The sequence below is a fragment of the Sceloporus undulatus genome, chromosome 9, assembly GCF_019175285.1.
Source record: "Sceloporus undulatus isolate JIND9_A2432 ecotype Alabama chromosome 9, SceUnd_v1.1, whole genome shotgun sequence".
Classification (NCBI taxonomy): domain Eukaryota; kingdom Metazoa; phylum Chordata; class Lepidosauria; order Squamata; family Phrynosomatidae; genus Sceloporus; species Sceloporus undulatus.
The window spans coordinates 351,700-368,520 of NC_056530.1; the positions used below are offsets into that span (position 1 = coordinate 351,700).

Here is a 16,821-nt window from a genome sequence, read left to right on the forward strand (position 1 = left end):
CCTTCCTTCCTTCCTTCCTTCCTTCCTTCCTTCCTTCCTTCCTTCCTTCCTTTTAAAACAACACCTTTTCTTTTCCCTTCCTTCTTTCCTTCCTTCCAAAACAGGTTGGGGATGCTTATAAGAAAAATGCATCTGTGCCTAGTATCTTGGTTTCTGCTGCACATCTGTGGTTTCTTTGACCTTCTATGAATGGACAAAATCTGGGGATCGGTTGTTACATGCCTTCAAGTCAACTCTGATAAAGAAATTGTCAAAGGACTTTATCACATAAGGCAGCAAATCACAATAGTAGCAGGCTAATAGTATCTTTGGCTGGGATTTATCACGTGACGTTGGCCCGCTTCCGTTGTTCTCCCCATGGGGAGACCATTTGGACAGCATTTCTTCTCATCGACGCAAAAACTCTGTTAATGATCTCCTTTCCTGCTGCTATTCTACTACCATTTTCAGTGCAATAACTCAATTCCACTTTAATGCCAAATTGGGGTGGTCCGGGGCAGTAAGTGGCTCCACTCTGGTGCCACGACAAATTACAATCCCCAGGCTTCCACAGCACTGAGTCATGGCAGTTAAAGTGGTGCCAAACCACATTATTTCTGTAGTGTGGATGCAGCCCTAAATATTCCCTGGTCCCACGTAACTTGAATTAACTCCTATGCTCTACTAACTTCCTCTCTTAGCAAAGCAATCTGCGGGTGACACGAAGGCAGTCTGGATAGGATCTTTGGAAGCGGGAACAGGAGCAGCCAACCCAAACTTTTTACCTTAGGTGACTGGGACGTCACCTGCAGCCCTCGCTGCCGATTTGCCTGGGTAAGGGCAGGAGCCCTGTTCCCAAGGCTAAAACTAATAAAAGGAGAGAGATTTAATATACGCCATTTGGGTTAGACGAAAAATGGCATTGTTGCTGAAATCCTTTCAAGGTGCTGCCAAGCCCACATAGCACTCAAATCATTTCCATGTGGGGGCCGTTCTCCACTGCTACCTCCTATTAAAACTCTTTTTCTTTCCCCTCTGTGTTCACGGTGCACTCTCCACCTCCCCGCCTTTATTTTCTGCTGTTTCAGTGAAACCAGCTCAGGAAATTCCTATCAAAACCATCTGAGGAGCAGCCCTCTCCATTCTTTCCCTTGCAGGAAAAGGCCGAGGCCTTTAATTTTTATTAATGACGATTGCGGTTCAATTAGTCCGCGGCACATTTGGCGTTCTGTGCCATTAAACCTGTCAGAAAATAAACTGTCCTTTGCTTCACAGAGACCTTGTTGGAGAGAAAAAACTTGCAAGAGGGGAAAGCTTTGTTTATAGAAAGGCCTTTCATTTTACACAAGTGAGCACTTTAGGCAGCGTCCTGGCATTACAGACCATCATATGTAGTCAAGGTCCCTCATAAGTACTTGACCAAACAAACTCCTGTTGACGTTTTTAAGAAGTACCTCTGTCGAGAATTACTACTTTGGGCCCAGCTCCAAGTGCAGGAATTGTGTCTCTGACATATTCATTTTTCAAGCCACCAAAACACTGCAGGGGTTTCTTCACGCCCCTCTTCAAGCCAGTGACTTTCAAAGGGACTTTGGCATTGGAACTGGAGACATTCTTAAGAACCCAATCCCAAGTGCACACATTTTTGTCTGCGGAAATCCTGCTTGGTTGAAAGATGCGCTAACAGCCTTCAGTTTGGACACACACACACACATGCTTATCCTTTATTATTTCATTAAAAGATGGGTTGTGGACAAATACTGTATGTACTCATGTATAAGTCTAGAAATTTTAGTCCAAAAATCAACCCCAAAAAACTGGGTCAACTTATCCACTGGTCAAAAAAAGGAAGCACTCTTTTTCTCTGAGTAGAGTCTTTCTCTGAGTAGAGTAGAGTGGCAAAAGGTCCATCCCAAGATGGTGCCGCTTATAGTGTTGCTTAGAGTGGCAAAAGGTCCATCCCAAGATGGTGCCGCTTATAGTGTCGCTTAGAGTGGCAAAAGGTCCATCCCAAGATGGTGTCGCTTATAGTGTCGCTTAGAGTGGCAAAAGGTCCATCCCAAGATGGTGTCGCTTAGAGTGTCGCTTAGAGTGGCAAAAGGTCCATCCCAAGATGGTGCCGCTTATAGTGTCGCTTAGAGTAGCAAAAGGTCCATCCCAAGATGGTGTCGCTTAGAGTGGCCCAAGATAGTGTCCCAAGCGCCAATCCCTTCTACTATGTCCACCATGGCTCCACTTCTGACCTTTGTGAATGCCTGGGTTGGAAAAGCATAAATAGTTATGCCTGCCAGCATTTTTTAAAAGCTTTGGCATCATTTTCCTTAGCTTCGTCTTTTATATCCTTTGTTATGTGCTTCTATGTTTTACCCTCAACTTATCCATGGGTCAGGTCAAAATCCGTAATTTTGGCCCCAAAACCTGCCCTCGACTTATACATGAGGTTGACTTATAGTCGAGTATATACAGTAGGTTGGATGACATCTTAGGACCTTATCACACTAGGGAAATCCTAAAGAGAAACAAGGTTTAAACAAGATTTAAATTAGGAAAAAAAACCCACAAATGCGGGAAGTTTATCACACAACCTTACCATTAACATGAAATAAGATGAAGTCTAAGCGAAGGTAAAACGAAGAAAAACAGCAGCTTTTTACTTTTGGAACTTCCCGTACAGTAAAAGTAAGTAGTAAAAAGCCAAGTAACAAGCTGCCATTTTTCTCCATTTTACCTTCACTTTAACTTCACGTTATTTCACTTTGGCAATCATTTTGTGTGATAAACTTCCCGCATTTGCGGGGTTTTTTAAAAATTTAAATCTTGTTTCAATCCTGTTTCTCTTCAGGATTTCCCTAGTGTGAGAAGGTCCTTAGAGTGGATGTCATTTATTACAGACACATATGTGAGTGCTGCAGTCATTAATACATAGTTTCCCCTCCATATCCAAAGATGCTTTATCCACAGATTCAAGCATCCCACGTAGTTTGAAAATATTCAAAAAATACATAAATTCCGAAAAAGCAAACCTTGTTTTTGCCGCTTTATATAAGCGACACCATTTTACTATCCGTTGTATTTAATGGGACTTGAGCATTCGTGGATTTTGGTATCCATGGAGAGGTCCTGGAACCAAACTCCAGCAGATACCAAGGGTCCATTGTACAATTGTTCTAATTTCAGGAGCATGTTTGCATGGATTTGTCTCCCCACGCTCAAGAATCAGCTACACATTCAAGACCAAATGCATCTGAAGAAGTAGACTTTAGCCTACGAAAGCTCATTCTGCCAACTTGTTTCTTTCTGTTAGTCTCTAAGGTGTTACTAGACCTCTTGACATACATTCAAGATGTGTAAGAGTCATCTGTCCACTTTAGTTGCAGAAGTGACTTCATCGAAAATTGTGATGGGTGCGTGATGGGTCTCTACACATCTTCAGTATTGTGTGAAAAGAGATGTCGCAAGTGCTGTGTATCACAAAGAAATCCAAAAGTATGTGCCGATATTGCCATTTCCCTTCAAATGGTATTTTGAGTGCTGTCCTCCTTTTGTATCTGGTCTGTCATCTGCCTGCAGTGCAGAGGAGGGTAATTTTGCACCAGCACTCACAGCATGAATGGCAGAATCCAGAATAAGAGTTCTTCCAAGACATAGTAATGCAGAGAAGTATATATCATAAAGCTACACTCAGGTAAATTGGATGCCACAAGGAACCAGTGGCTGCAGAGCGGAAGAATCGGGGTGTCGAGGGCTTAGGCACTGGACCAGAAATTTACTGCAAGAAAATCTGTCTCCTCCTCAGATGTTGTATTTTTTGCTATCAAGATCCAGTGGACAGCTTTGAGACAATCCCATGTAATTTTGCTTTCCTGTTTCATCTCTAGAGAGACGACACAATGCTCCGTGAAGTGATCCTGTGGCTGGCGCTCGTGGTGTTTGGCATCTCCACAGTGACCGGAGGGGGAGCCGGAGGAGGTTATGCGCAAATCAAGTACATGCAGCCGGTGGTGAAAGGACCCCTTGGCCCTCCATTTCGGGAAGGTAAAGGACAGTACATAGGTAGGTAGCACTTGGGGCACTGCAGAAATGTTTTGGGAATTGTGGGGGAGCCAATGTGGAGAGGAGACTGGGGAAGTTTGACTTGCAGGAAAAACAATTTGCAACTGTACAACTTATTACTATTATTATTTCTTTGTGGGTTTTTTGAACTATGTGACCATGTTCTAGAAGAGTTTGTTCCTGACGCTCCACCAGCATCTGTGGCTGGCATCTTCAGAGAAGATCTTCCGAAGATGCCAGCCACAAATGCTGGTGAAACGTCAGGAAGAAACTCTTCTAGAACATGGCCACATAGCTCAAAAAACCCACAAAGCACTATGGGTGCCAGCCATGAAAGACTTATTATTATTATTATTATTATTATTATTATTATTATTATTATTATTATTATTGCTGATATGCTATTTTCATTCTGTGTGTGTGTTGGGAACAGTCCATGACATTTTGCAGCCTAAAGCAAAGGACAAAATGGTTCCCCTTTTCTCATTTTACATACATACAGCCTGTCAAATGAATCGAAATTCAATAATGTAAATGGGATATGGTCCTCTGCTACACCTGAGTGCAACAGACTGGGTTAGAGGGGTTGGACAAACCATGTGGCATACACAGTTGTCTGCCCTACAAGAGAGAGGAAAGGTAAGGTACTAAGGAGGAACTACTAGGAGATTATAATTACGGCATCCCAATTGTACAGGCATTTGGGTGCGTGCATGTATGTATGCTTATGTACTTTTATTGTAAACCACTCTGAAAGCTTGATAAACAAATGTGCTATATATGCCTGCAGTGAATGAATTCACAGTTTAAACGTCTATCTTCATTTCTCACCTGCGTGACACTGTAATTTCTTCTAATATTATTCTCCAGTTCTCGAAACTCCACCTTAGGTATTGGCAATCTCTTTCCTGCCCTTTCTCCTACAAGGGAAACTGCCATGTTGTGTCTCCCAGTGGTTTCATGATGATCAAAACCCTTGATGTTTTAGCTGTAGAGGTGTCTATGAAGCTGTAGTGTTTAGTCTTCTGTCACTGGCTGTGCAGAAAGAACCCAGGATGTGAGGGCAGGATGCTCAGACCTTTCCCAAATGATCGTCCATCCAAAGATAATGGCTAAGCAATAAGTCAAGACTCTAGCATGCTTGGATGGGCCTTTGTCCACTGTAGCACACTGCATCTAGGCCACTGGATTGAACTGGTCTGGCTTTTTTTCCCTCTCTATCTTTAGCCAAATGTGGGAACAAGAGAAGTGAGGGATTTCTGACAGAGGATGTTGACAGTCTTGTTTCTCAGAATTCTTTGGGGGAAATCATAACAGTTAAACCAATGCACACTTGATAAGTGTTTGTGCTATAGACACATCAGAAAAAGAGGTTGATGTTGGAGAACAACTGGGAAAGTTTTAAGTTTAAATGCCTACTTTGCTTTTGGTAAGGCAGAGTGCATCCGCACTGCAGAAATGGGTTCCTGCATTTTATTTTATTATTTTATTTTATTTATTGCATGGCAAGGGGTTGGACTGGATGGCCCTTATGGTCTCATAGAATCATAAAATAATACAGTTGGAAGAGACCACAAGGGCCATCCAGTCCAACCCCCTCCATGCAGGAAATCACAATCAAAGCATCCCCGACAGATGGCCATACGGCCTCTGCTTAAAGACCTCCAAGGAGGGAAATTCCACTACACTCCGAGGGAGTTTGTTCCACTATCAAACAGCCCTTACTGTCAGGAAGTCTCTCCTAATGTTGAGGTGGGATCTCTTTTCCCGTAGATAGCATCCATTGTTCCGCGTTCTACTCTCTGGAGTAGCAGAAAATAAGCTTGCTCCAACTCTGTGATTCTATGGTACTGTTTTTTAAAACTGCCATGGTGCTATGGAATACCAGAAATTGTAGTTCTTTGCGGCACCAGAAAAACCGGATCAGCCATTGCCAAGATAAGCCTGTGTGATGGCACCATGGCAAGATGCTGAACTTTACTGTGAGAGAGGATGAAATTGTTTTTATTATTATTATTATTATTATTATTATTATTTTATTTTAACCCGCCTCTCCGACGGGATTGAGGCAGCTTACAACAAGAGTAAAAATACAAACAGTACAGAAGAAAACCCATTATCCCTCCCACCAGCACAACAATTTAAAATTCTCCTCTCACATAGATGTCAATGTGGATTATTCTTCTTAGCAAGTACGGAAGAGAATATATATATACTAGCAGTTAGGAAATTGTAATAAGCTATAAAGATGCAGATCAAATTAAAATGCTGTACTAAGTAATTATTGGATAAGAAAAAGATTTTAAATAAATTAAGTAGAATAAAGAAAGCCATTTAGAAATAGATGGAAAGAATTGAGGGGGGAGATGTCTAAGGAAGAATGAGTAGATTGATTGTTAAGAAACTAGAATAAATAGATGAAAGAAGATAAGTTCAATTAATGAGGAATATAGATTGCATGTATGTATAAGAATGTATGATTATTTAATAAATGTAATAAAAGTTATTTTAAAAAAAATTCTCCTGTCACAATAAAATAACATCCAATCATTAGAAGAATCAGACAGCAACAAAAAGATGGGTGTCCATATTTCATATGGAGGTCCATATGAACAGGTGACCAAGTGAGCTAGTCTTTCTTTCTTTCTTTCTTTCTTTTTGAAGTTAGCAGTTTTTTCCTCGGAGTCACGCCTTGACAATGGCAAGCGTGGGACTTGCCGTTTCTGTCCCGAAGTCAAAGAGAGCCTGGTAACTTATTCCCCCATTGAAAAACCCACCGTAGCCCCATGGCCTCGGCGTGGGTGGGCTACAAAAGAGGTTCCCAAGCTGCTTGCTTTGATCTGCAGAAGCACTGCCACAATGTGGGGCAAGGCACGGGCCTGACAGGAGGCAAGCAAAAGCGATGCTCTATATCATTTATGTGGCCAAGTAAAACAAATCACCTTTTGTTTTGGCCTTCAGAGGTGGAACGCAACTCCCGGCAGCCTTTGCACATCCTTTTGGCCGAGGTGGGCTTGCATTGGCACCGGTGCTTAGGAACCCATGTTTGAGTACTTCCTTGGATTGGCTCGCTGCCGTCATGTTCCTGCAGGTATTGGGTTGGGTTGGAGAGGAAGACTGGTGCGCTTTGCAGCCGAGGAAAGCCGTGCAACCAGGCAGGCCACCCAGAGAGGAGAAGAAATGGAGGCCCAGGCTGGCAGGACTTTGTTTCCTGATATAGCCTGAATTTTGGGAGGTTTTCTTTTCTTTTCCTCTGGGGTTCCTACTGGGGACAGACACAGCTGGAGACAAGGTTTTGAACACAGCCATTACTCCACACACAAAAATGTCCTTTAGTAAGACTGAGAAAGTGGGTCTCATTTATATCTTGTAGGGTTAAAAGTGGCACACAGTTTGATGAGAGATTTTAGCTGTGTTTTGGTTTGTGGATTGAGGTGGTACTGTTGTTTTTACTGCTTGATTTCTGGCTTCTTCTCTCCTGTCATCCCACTACTTCGTTTCATATAGTCTGTCTCTCAGAGCGTGGAAGTTACTTTTATATATATACATATAATTTTCATATAAACATAACATTTACATCACTTCCAAACAACATTCTCTATTATGTTCTTTAAGTTTTCTTCTTAACTTCCCTTCCCAACCTCCTTCGATACCTTTATACAATATTGTTGAATTCTCTCTTTTCCAGCTTTCTACTTTATTCCTCTTGCCGTTATTCTTCCTACCCCCACCTCCTCTTATTTCATTAATATTCATTCTCAGTTTTGGACTGTGGAGTTTATCACACGGGATGGATCCCGTGCAGAAATGGGATTTTAAAATCCAGGCTAGGATCCTGAAAGACCAGGGTTCAAATCCACACTCTAGGGATGATATCACAAGACTGAAATTGGAAGTATAATCCAGTGTCATCCTGAACGGAATCATGCGTATTCACCTTATTGCGCTAAAGGTTACCACAGGCAATCACTGGCAGTCCGAACGCACTCTGAACGCAATCATGCGTCAATCCACAGTTAAGTAAATTCGGTGAACTAGGGAAGTCACAAACACTGTTCCTAGGCATCTTTGCACTCAGTGTGCTGTTCTTTGGTGTGATGTGCATGTCTCCTTTGGTCCTGGTTTTTGCCCCCCCCTCAATCTGGAAGGGGGGGTTTCCCATGAAGCCATGCTGCAATTCTGCTTCAATTTTGTTTCTGCTTGTCCTTCAGTATTGCTGAGGGGGGGCTGCTGCCTGCAAATTAAGAGGAATGGACCCGGAGCTATTGGATAACCATTATATTCACGTTTTAACATGACAAGAGTCAATATATGTTCCTTTTAATGTGAACAGAGCATGTTCTTTCAACCATTCTTCCCTCCCACCCTCCAACTTCTTTTGTAAATTGTGGGGTTTCTTGGTTCCTCTCTCTCACGCGCCTAAATATGCTATGCTCCAGTCATCTGGAGTCTGACGGAGCATGCGCAAGGTGCCAATTCACAATTAAGAACCCAACGATGTGATGGCTTACTTTGCACAGAATCTGGGTCGCATTCGGGAAGGCCATTACAGTGAATTTAAGGTGTGATAAGGAATCACGTAATTGTGTGAATTTTCGAATTGACCTCGCTATCTTCTCTTTCCAAATTGAGAGCTTCCCATCCCGTTTGATAATCTCCTAGGACTCTGGGAGTCCAGGGTTTGAAAGAGGATTTATTCATCCTCTTTCCACCAAGGATGGTCTCAAAGCCAGTTACGAGACCTCTGAGCTAGTAAATAACCCTGGCAGAGTTACAAAGCTTACATTAAGCAACTTGGCACCATAGCCATGTATGTATCTTTGGAAAATATCTTCTCCTCTGCCCTGAAGCAAGGAAGTTCCATGACAGATCCCAGCTTGGGGGTTGTAGATTTCCAGGTCACAATTTACTGTGAGATTTGTGATGCTGTCCAGAAAAAGCAGCAGCAGCACAGCCGGCCGGAAAGCAGACAAGCGGCCTGTCTTTATCAGTGGGAGATATAATATGGAGTCTAGCCAGGTTGTGTCAGTGAAATCAGAAACAAAAAAGCATTTCAGCCAGATCACAGAGGTAGTGAAAAGCTTCAGTGGGCAAAACAATTAAGGCATCATTCCTACATACACTTAAATCGGTTTCCAATCCGAATCAATGAATCGATTTGACATTGGATCGTGGTTCCCACTATATTTGCCCTTATCGCATTTTCTGTCATCTAATAAAATCAAAATAACCCACTTGTGGTTCACATTCTGAAAGGAATCGGTTCTATTTAAACCGGTTCCTGAAGCAGATAACCCACTTGTGGTTCACATTGGGAAATGAATTGGTTTAAATAGAATTGGTTCCTGCACAGAACATCCATTTCCATTTCAATAAACCGATTCCGATCCACATCCGGTTCCCATTTGCTCAGAAGTGATTCATTTAAAACCGAATTGTGAAATCGAATCCGATTTGGTTCTGGTTACCACTTGCACAGATTCGATTTGGATGAAAAGAAGCAGAAAAAACAGCATCAGACACAGTTTAAATGAGTCTAGAGCATGCCCCTCCTCCTTTCGGAATCGCTTCAGCGATTTGGATTAAGTGGGAACCATGCTCATTTAAACCGGTTCGTACCGAATCACGATCCGGTTTAAACAGTAGTGGGAATGAGGCCTAAGAGACCCTACAGCTTCTATACAAGACAAATATATATGGGGAGAACCAGTGTGGTTTAGTGGTTTGAGTGTTAGGCTAGGATTCTGTGAGACCATAGTTCGAATTCACACTCTAGGACTCAAGGAGTCCAGGGTTTGAATTTCCTCTCAACCACATAAACCCACTGGTCAGACTCAGCCTTAGAAGAAGGCAATGGCAAACCTCCAGTATCAAGAAACCCCCATGATGAGTTTTCCTTGTGTGCAGGTTTTATTTGGGAAGGAAAACTCAGAGGTGGTTTTGCCAGTTCCTTCCTCTGAAATATAACCTACAGCACCTAGTATTCATTGGTGGCCTCCCATCCAAATACTAACAAGGCCTGACCCTGCTTAGCTTCCAAGATCAGATGGGATCTGGTGTCTTTTGTGGGTATTTAGGCCTAAGTTTCTCTCAGGGTTGTTACCAGTCAGAAAGGACTTGAAGGCACACAGCAATATATGTGCAAGAAGTAGGCAACTGGTGTGAACCTTGAACAGGTAGCTTCTGAAAATGATCCCAGTTTTGTGAATTTAGATCCTGTTTCTGCACAAGATTTGGCCGATTCCCTCCTGTGATAACCTCCTAAGTTGGAAATAACTAAAGTGACATCGGGCAAAGATATTAGAAATCATACAGCAGAAGAAAAATGGCACTGTTAGAATTGCAGGCCTACGTTTTGTCTGTGATGTTACTTCTTTTGGTCAAAAGGATGCTAATGCAAGCAGAGGATGCTCTCCTTCTTGGCTGTGTGGATACTAGAAACAAAGAGCCCCAAAAAAGTAACTTGTAGTTTGACACTTAAAGCAATGAACTCGGGAGGAGTGAGAACATCCTTTCAGTCTGAGTTATGGCGAGAGTGATAAAAGCTTATGTTTCATGATACCATCCTTCATCTTTGGCATCTGGGCATCTTCCACAACTCACATTTTCAGCTATAGAACTGCAACATAAAGAGCTGTGAGAGAGTAAGGGAGAAGTAATCTTCCCCAGGTGCCTTAAAGGCTGGTGGAAAAGAGTGAGGGTCTCTTCTACATGATTTACTGCTCTTATCAAAGGAATAGATCAGTCCATGTGGTATGGAAGACGGTTAAACCCACACACAACCACCACTGTGTAACTTTAAACAGAGTGAAGGTCTCCCTTTTTATTCCTTCACCTCCCGCCTTTTCCAGCTGTTGCAAAGTTTTTATCTGAACTTCAGCCAAGGAGAACAAAACGAAGCACGAACTCCAGGGCAGACTTACTGAGAAAGGAACATTTTTGGCTGCTGATGGGCTGAGATTCAAATCTCTCTCTCTCTCTCTCTGCTGGTGTTTATTTCTTCCAATATGTTCTCCCAATGCCACCACTGAGCAGGCTGGATTTGTGAAAATAGCAGGGCAGCATAAGGGCACACCAGGCGGGTGAGAAGCAAGAGAGACTAATAATCCAAGTACAGGAAAAAAGGAGTTGCCCTCAAGATTTTAGAACTAATCTTTGCCATCTCCCTTATTTTTGTCATTCACCTACCCATCTCTCTGAACCCTCGGGGCTGGAATCTATGGGGGCAAGAACTAAGTCAGGGTTTCCATTTTCTTTTTTTTACAATCTGCCAAAGATACTTGCATTACTTTGCTGTACTATCCTTTAAGCACAGAGGTTCCCCAACTTTGGTCCTCCATATGTTTTGGACTTCAACTTCCAGAAGTCCCAGGCAGCTTACCCAACGGTCAGGAATTTTGGGAGCTGAAGTTCTGGAGGACCGAAGTTTGGGAACCGCTGCTTTAGTAGAAAGTTGGGAATGTGATGGATGCACTGCATTCTCTCCAGTCCCCAAAATACAGCATGGGAGATGCTCAGAAGGTAAAACAGCACAGTAACTGCCTATCTGAAATATAAGGTGGAAGAGTGTGCACCGAATTTTCCAGATGAAATAAACATTAAATAAAATGATATGGGAAGGAAAGGAGAAGTCATTCTGGCATCCTGGGTAACTGCTTACTCTGCCCCATTGCCTTTTGCATAATGTCTGTTGCCGGACTAAACTAGAGGAGTGCACTTCAATATGAAGCTTAGAATAATCTTCACAGTCGGATAATGGCCACAGTTCATTGACAAAGGATAGTTCCCTTGGACTAACAGCACCATCTAGTGGGTACTTCAGTTGTTGTCAAACTTCCAGTCTCAAGGTTACATCTTCCACTTTCTGCTTTCAAGCAATACATACGAGTTTACCACACCAGGCTTAAAAAGCAATGTTTTAACAGTATAAAAGTGTCCTTGGCCGCTACTTATCACATGACATCGCATCCATCCTCTTGCTGCCTTGCATTCCATTCATTACTATGGTGTACCTTTTTATTGACGCACAAAACCTGTCAATAAGCTCTCAATCTCGCTATTCTGAATATATATATAATACTAATGAAACTCGCATCTTGTTTCTTGATACTGTATAGGAATGTCCCTGAGTCAGTTCTGTAGGGAATGTATCTTTAAAGCCAAGGGTGGGCACAGGCTGACCACTTCATGAGCGATGGATCTGCCATCACCATCCTTTGCACCCCTGCCCAGTTAAATTTGGGGGCAGCTTTGCCTCTGAATAGCCAATATCACCCTCCCATGCTATGTCCAGGTGTGGGTTTGGTCATTTTGCCCCATTTTCAAACATTCCCCCCATCCCATTTAGTCTTACTTTAACCCACCTTGAAGCTCATTTCAAACAACTTCATTTATATACCGCTTCATACTGAACTAACTGTCTAAGTGGTTTACAACTGTAAGCTAATTGCCCCTAACAAGCTGGGTACTCATTTTAGCCACCTCTTCAGAAGGACAGAAGCCTGAGTCAAGCTTGAGCCCTCTTAGCTGGGATTGAACTCACAACCTTATGGTTTAGTCTGCAGGACAGACATTTAATCACTGCACCACCAAAACACACTGTAGGCCTATGTGGCCCTTCAGTCTTGTATTTAGGAACTGTCTACTCACCATAGATGACCAGGAAATGCATGCAAGAAGAAGTCAGATAGAAAGGTGTGATGCAATTCTGTACCTGATACAGAAATTAACCTGGTTTATAAAGAATTTTCCTGCTTCCAGCCCAGAAAAGCAACCCTTCCTTGCACCTCCTCTGCCAGCCCCTCAGCAAACTACTAAAGCTTTTTGTAGTCCAGTAACATTTGTGGATTTATTTACGAGAATGCTTTTACTCAGCTGACCTTTGCCTGGTAAGAAGAGGATGGGTGAATGTAGGTTGGCGTCTTCCTTTCTTTGTGCCATGGCAAGTTATTCCTTACTCTTAGCCTCTGTTCCCAGCCCAAAACCCCAGAAATAATAACATTGTTCTGTTGTTGGACTAGAGAGACTAGATCTCAGTGAAGCTTTCTGCAAATGAAAAAAAGCTATAAAAACAAAACATTTTGGAGGGATTCCTCCCCCATCCTATCTTATAGAAAGAGGCCATTTTACAAAAACCAGCACAATCAAGTGTTATTTTCTTCCAGCCCCTTTTATTGGATTGCATGAGGAAAGAATTGAATGTTTGTGTGCTTCTCTGTAGAAATAAACATTATCCCTGTTGGGTGAAGGCTAGCCTGAATTTTCCTTTCTGTAAGAGTGCTTCTTTGTGCACAGACACCTCCCACCCACCTCTCAGGATGGCAAAGTGTTGAATTGTGCTGCTTTGCACCATCATTCTCCCTTTCCGGCTTGCAGCTAGGCAGTCGAGGACTCTCTAGGGCAGGGATGGAGAACCTTTTAGAAGCCGAGTGCCCAAACTGCAACCCAAAACCCTCTTATTTATTGCGAAGTGTCATGTCCCTCTGGCTTTCTGGCAAACTCTGTGCTGGGGCGACGGCACATGTGCCCACAGAGTGCCACCTCTGGCACGCGTGCCATAGGTTCACCATTACTGCTCTAGGGATTGTTGTGTGTAACTGCAAAGCAAGGAGAGAGAGGAAAAGGTTCACCGAAGCCCCCCTTCAATGAACATGGCACAAAGGAAATTGCGAACGTCCTGACCTGCATGTTCAGTCTCTTAGGATGTTATAAACAGTAAAACCCAAAAAGGTATTAGGGGCATGCCATTACCATCACACTCTTTTGACCTCTTAACAGGCTGCAGAGAGATGGACCAGAAGGAAAGTCATTGAGTGGGTAGAACACCTTCAGCAATATCTTTCCTCCTTTGTCCCTCACTGACCATAGTTAAAAGTGAGCTTCACAGAGATCTATTCTCCCTAGTTTGCATTTCTATCGCTATTCATATAGTCTGGCTGTAAAGGTTCCTGGGCAGTATTTGACTCCATGCATCCGAGGAGGTAGACCAAGTCTATTGATGTTTACGCTTCAACTACTTTTGCTCAGTTAGGCTCAAAGGTACTACAGTTGGCCCTCTACATTTGCGGCTTTGACATTTGCGGCTTTATTTGCGATTTTGATTAATATGTTCTCTCTAGGAATTTCTAAGCCCTCCAGTGCAATTCTGCTGAAAACTGACCACAAAGTTGTGCTGGAGAACTTAGAAGTTCCTAGAGAAACCACTTCTCTAGGTATTTGTAGGTTGTCCAGCATGATTCTATGATCAGCTTCTGGCAGATGTTGACCATAGAGTTGCACTGGAGGACCTGGAGAGTCCTAAAGAGGTATTTTTTTTAGGTAGAAAGAATAGTGGCTTTTTTTTATTTGCAGTTTTTCTATATTCATGGGGGGTCCTTCACCCCTAACCCCAGCGAATGTGGAGGGGCCACTGTACATGATCTCTTTGCATACTGATACTCCAGACACAGTTGTGTCTCTGAAATCAATTCCCTTCAACAAATGGTGGAGCTGAGATACCCTCGAAGTTGAGCCCATCTGATGTTCTGGCACTTAAAGAATCTGAGCCCACTGAACATCAACAAGTAGTTTTCCCCTCCTCTTTCTCACTGACCTCAGCCCTTTGCGCTAGTAGAAGTTGTGTCTCTGTGGGAGGGTATGAAATCCCCCATACTATTGCTGTGCCATACAGCAGACCCTTGTTTCTCCAGCGAGACATGTTCCTTTGAAACAGAATCCCACCATGCTGTCCGTGTCCCACTTTCCGTGTGCTAGCTCGCGTCCCCGGTTTGGTTTTCCTGTCTGCTTCCTCGGCTGGCTGGAGTTGGCAAGGTGTAACTGGTTGTCAGATGTTCCCCCTCCTTCCCCACTCCCCACAAGCCCTTTGCCCAACACTGGGGTTTTGTTTTGCTTCCCTCCTCTTGTCGGCCTCACTTGCTTCCTTGTTCCGATGACCTCGAAAACGAATTATTTTCAAACACTCGACTCCAGGAATATGAACATACTGAAATAATTTATGTCTCGGGGTCAGCATTTTTCCCGGATGAAAAGGAAGACGAAAGAAACCCTTTCCTTAAGCACACCAGCTTAAAACGGTTCTCTTTTTGGCCACATTATTCCATAGTGGCAAGAAGTAGATGGGCAAGGATTTCCTGGGATGTTCATGAGACCTTAACTAGGACAGTGGATCTGGGCAAGCCTTTGATATGCAGATAAGCTTCATAATATGTTTCCGCAGGGCGAAATCAGGAATGTCTGGTGCAAATTTTTTTCTGATTTCTTTTTAAAAACAAGGTCATCTATCAACCCACCATTTATATACACTCACCTAATTTGGCAGGCTTTCTGTGTGTCTCTGTCGATGGACATCTGTGCCCTTTCCTTCACATGGGCATTTCATTTGCCAAATTAGTTTCCCGTTGGTTGAGGGAAATAATCAGTGGTCAAACCTTCTAGGGATACATGTGCTTTCTCACACGTACACACAATATCAGGATGGCACAACCTTCCCTTGCTTGGTGCCCTCCAGGTGTGTTGGCCTACAGACAGGGGCTGTGTTGCTGGGTATAATGGGAGATGCAGTTGGGCACACCTGGTCAAGAGACTGGTGAGAACTGGGGTAAAGCATAGCCTCAAGCGGAGCAGACACCAACACAACGAAACCAGAACATTCTTTGTTGTAGTTATGTGCTTTCAAGTCATTTCCAACTCACAACGGCCCTAAGACAAACCTACTGCGGGACCTTTTTGGCAAGGTTCTTCAGAGGAGGTTTGCCACTGTCCTCCTCTAAAGCTGAGAGAGTGTGACTTGCTCCAAGTTACTCAGAGGGTTTACGTTACCTAGGTTGAAAAAATGTTTTCCCCCAAGCAGAGCTCCTGATGATTTGTTTCTTGACAAGGTAACCAAAGCAGTCAAATAACTTTCAAGTGCCATGGGATTTGACTTGGCTTATCTGAATGAGAACAGATTTTGGTCATGACATCTTGCAAACTGAAACTTTTAGGAGTATTGTCTTTGTTTCTTCTTCTTTTTAAAGGATCTGGGTAACTCTGTATTGCTAAATTTGGCACTCCCTTCCGATTCCCTATAACAGCAATGTTGGTAACTGTGGAAGCCAAAATATCTTCTCATTTAGTTAGGTCTAGAGTATGTTGTTCAGCAGACTGTCACAGTGCAGAAAACCAACCAAAGGCTGAAATTATTCCAGAGGGTCTTAAAACATCTTTGAAAATACTGAGCTGCTCTTGTACCTGAAGGATCATATTTTCCCTTAGCCTTTGTAGGCAAGTGAAGACCTCTTCTGTTTCAGCAGGCCTCAAATGGCTAATTGCTCAGGAGGAAAGCCAGCCTTTCAGAATGTGCTGAATTGTTTGGTGTTTCCTTTTTAAAGGCCTTGCTCTTAACTGCTTTTAATTTTATTGATAGTCTAACTATACAGTAGTTATAAATTTTTATATATCATTTGAAAGGTATATCTTTGCAAGCAGACCTGAGAAAGGGGCAGAAAAATAGTGACGATGATGTTAATTGATAATAACTGTATGATTTGTTATTTGGAATCTGTACTTTAGAGATCACATTCCCTCAGGCTTTCAACAGCAAAAGACCTTACCTGCTCAGATAAATCTGTTCCAGAGGCAACAGAAGACACATTTCCAACAACGTGCAAAGTAAAATGGTCTTCAGACCCATCTATAGCCTGAATCAGTGGTTCCCAAACTTTGGTCCTCCGGATGCTTCGGACTTCAACACCCAAAATTTCTGTTGGCCAAGGTAACTGGGGCTTCTGGGAACTGATGTCCAACACGCCC

General features: G+C 43.0%; 1 protein-coding gene across 1 annotated transcript in view; it reads left to right on the forward strand.

Moving 5' to 3' along the window:
• The window catches only part of COL8A2 (collagen type VIII alpha 2 chain), a 131,991-nt gene that overhangs the window by 110,172 nt on the left and 4,998 nt on the right, over positions 1–16,821 (forward strand). The window contains exon 4 of the mRNA XM_042440607.1: positions 3,858–4,032. Within this exon, the coding sequence (XP_042296541.1) occupies positions 3,870–4,032 (163 nt within the window). The 5' untranslated portion in view covers positions 3,858–3,869. The remainder of the gene's footprint in view (positions 1–3,857; positions 4,033–16,821) is intronic.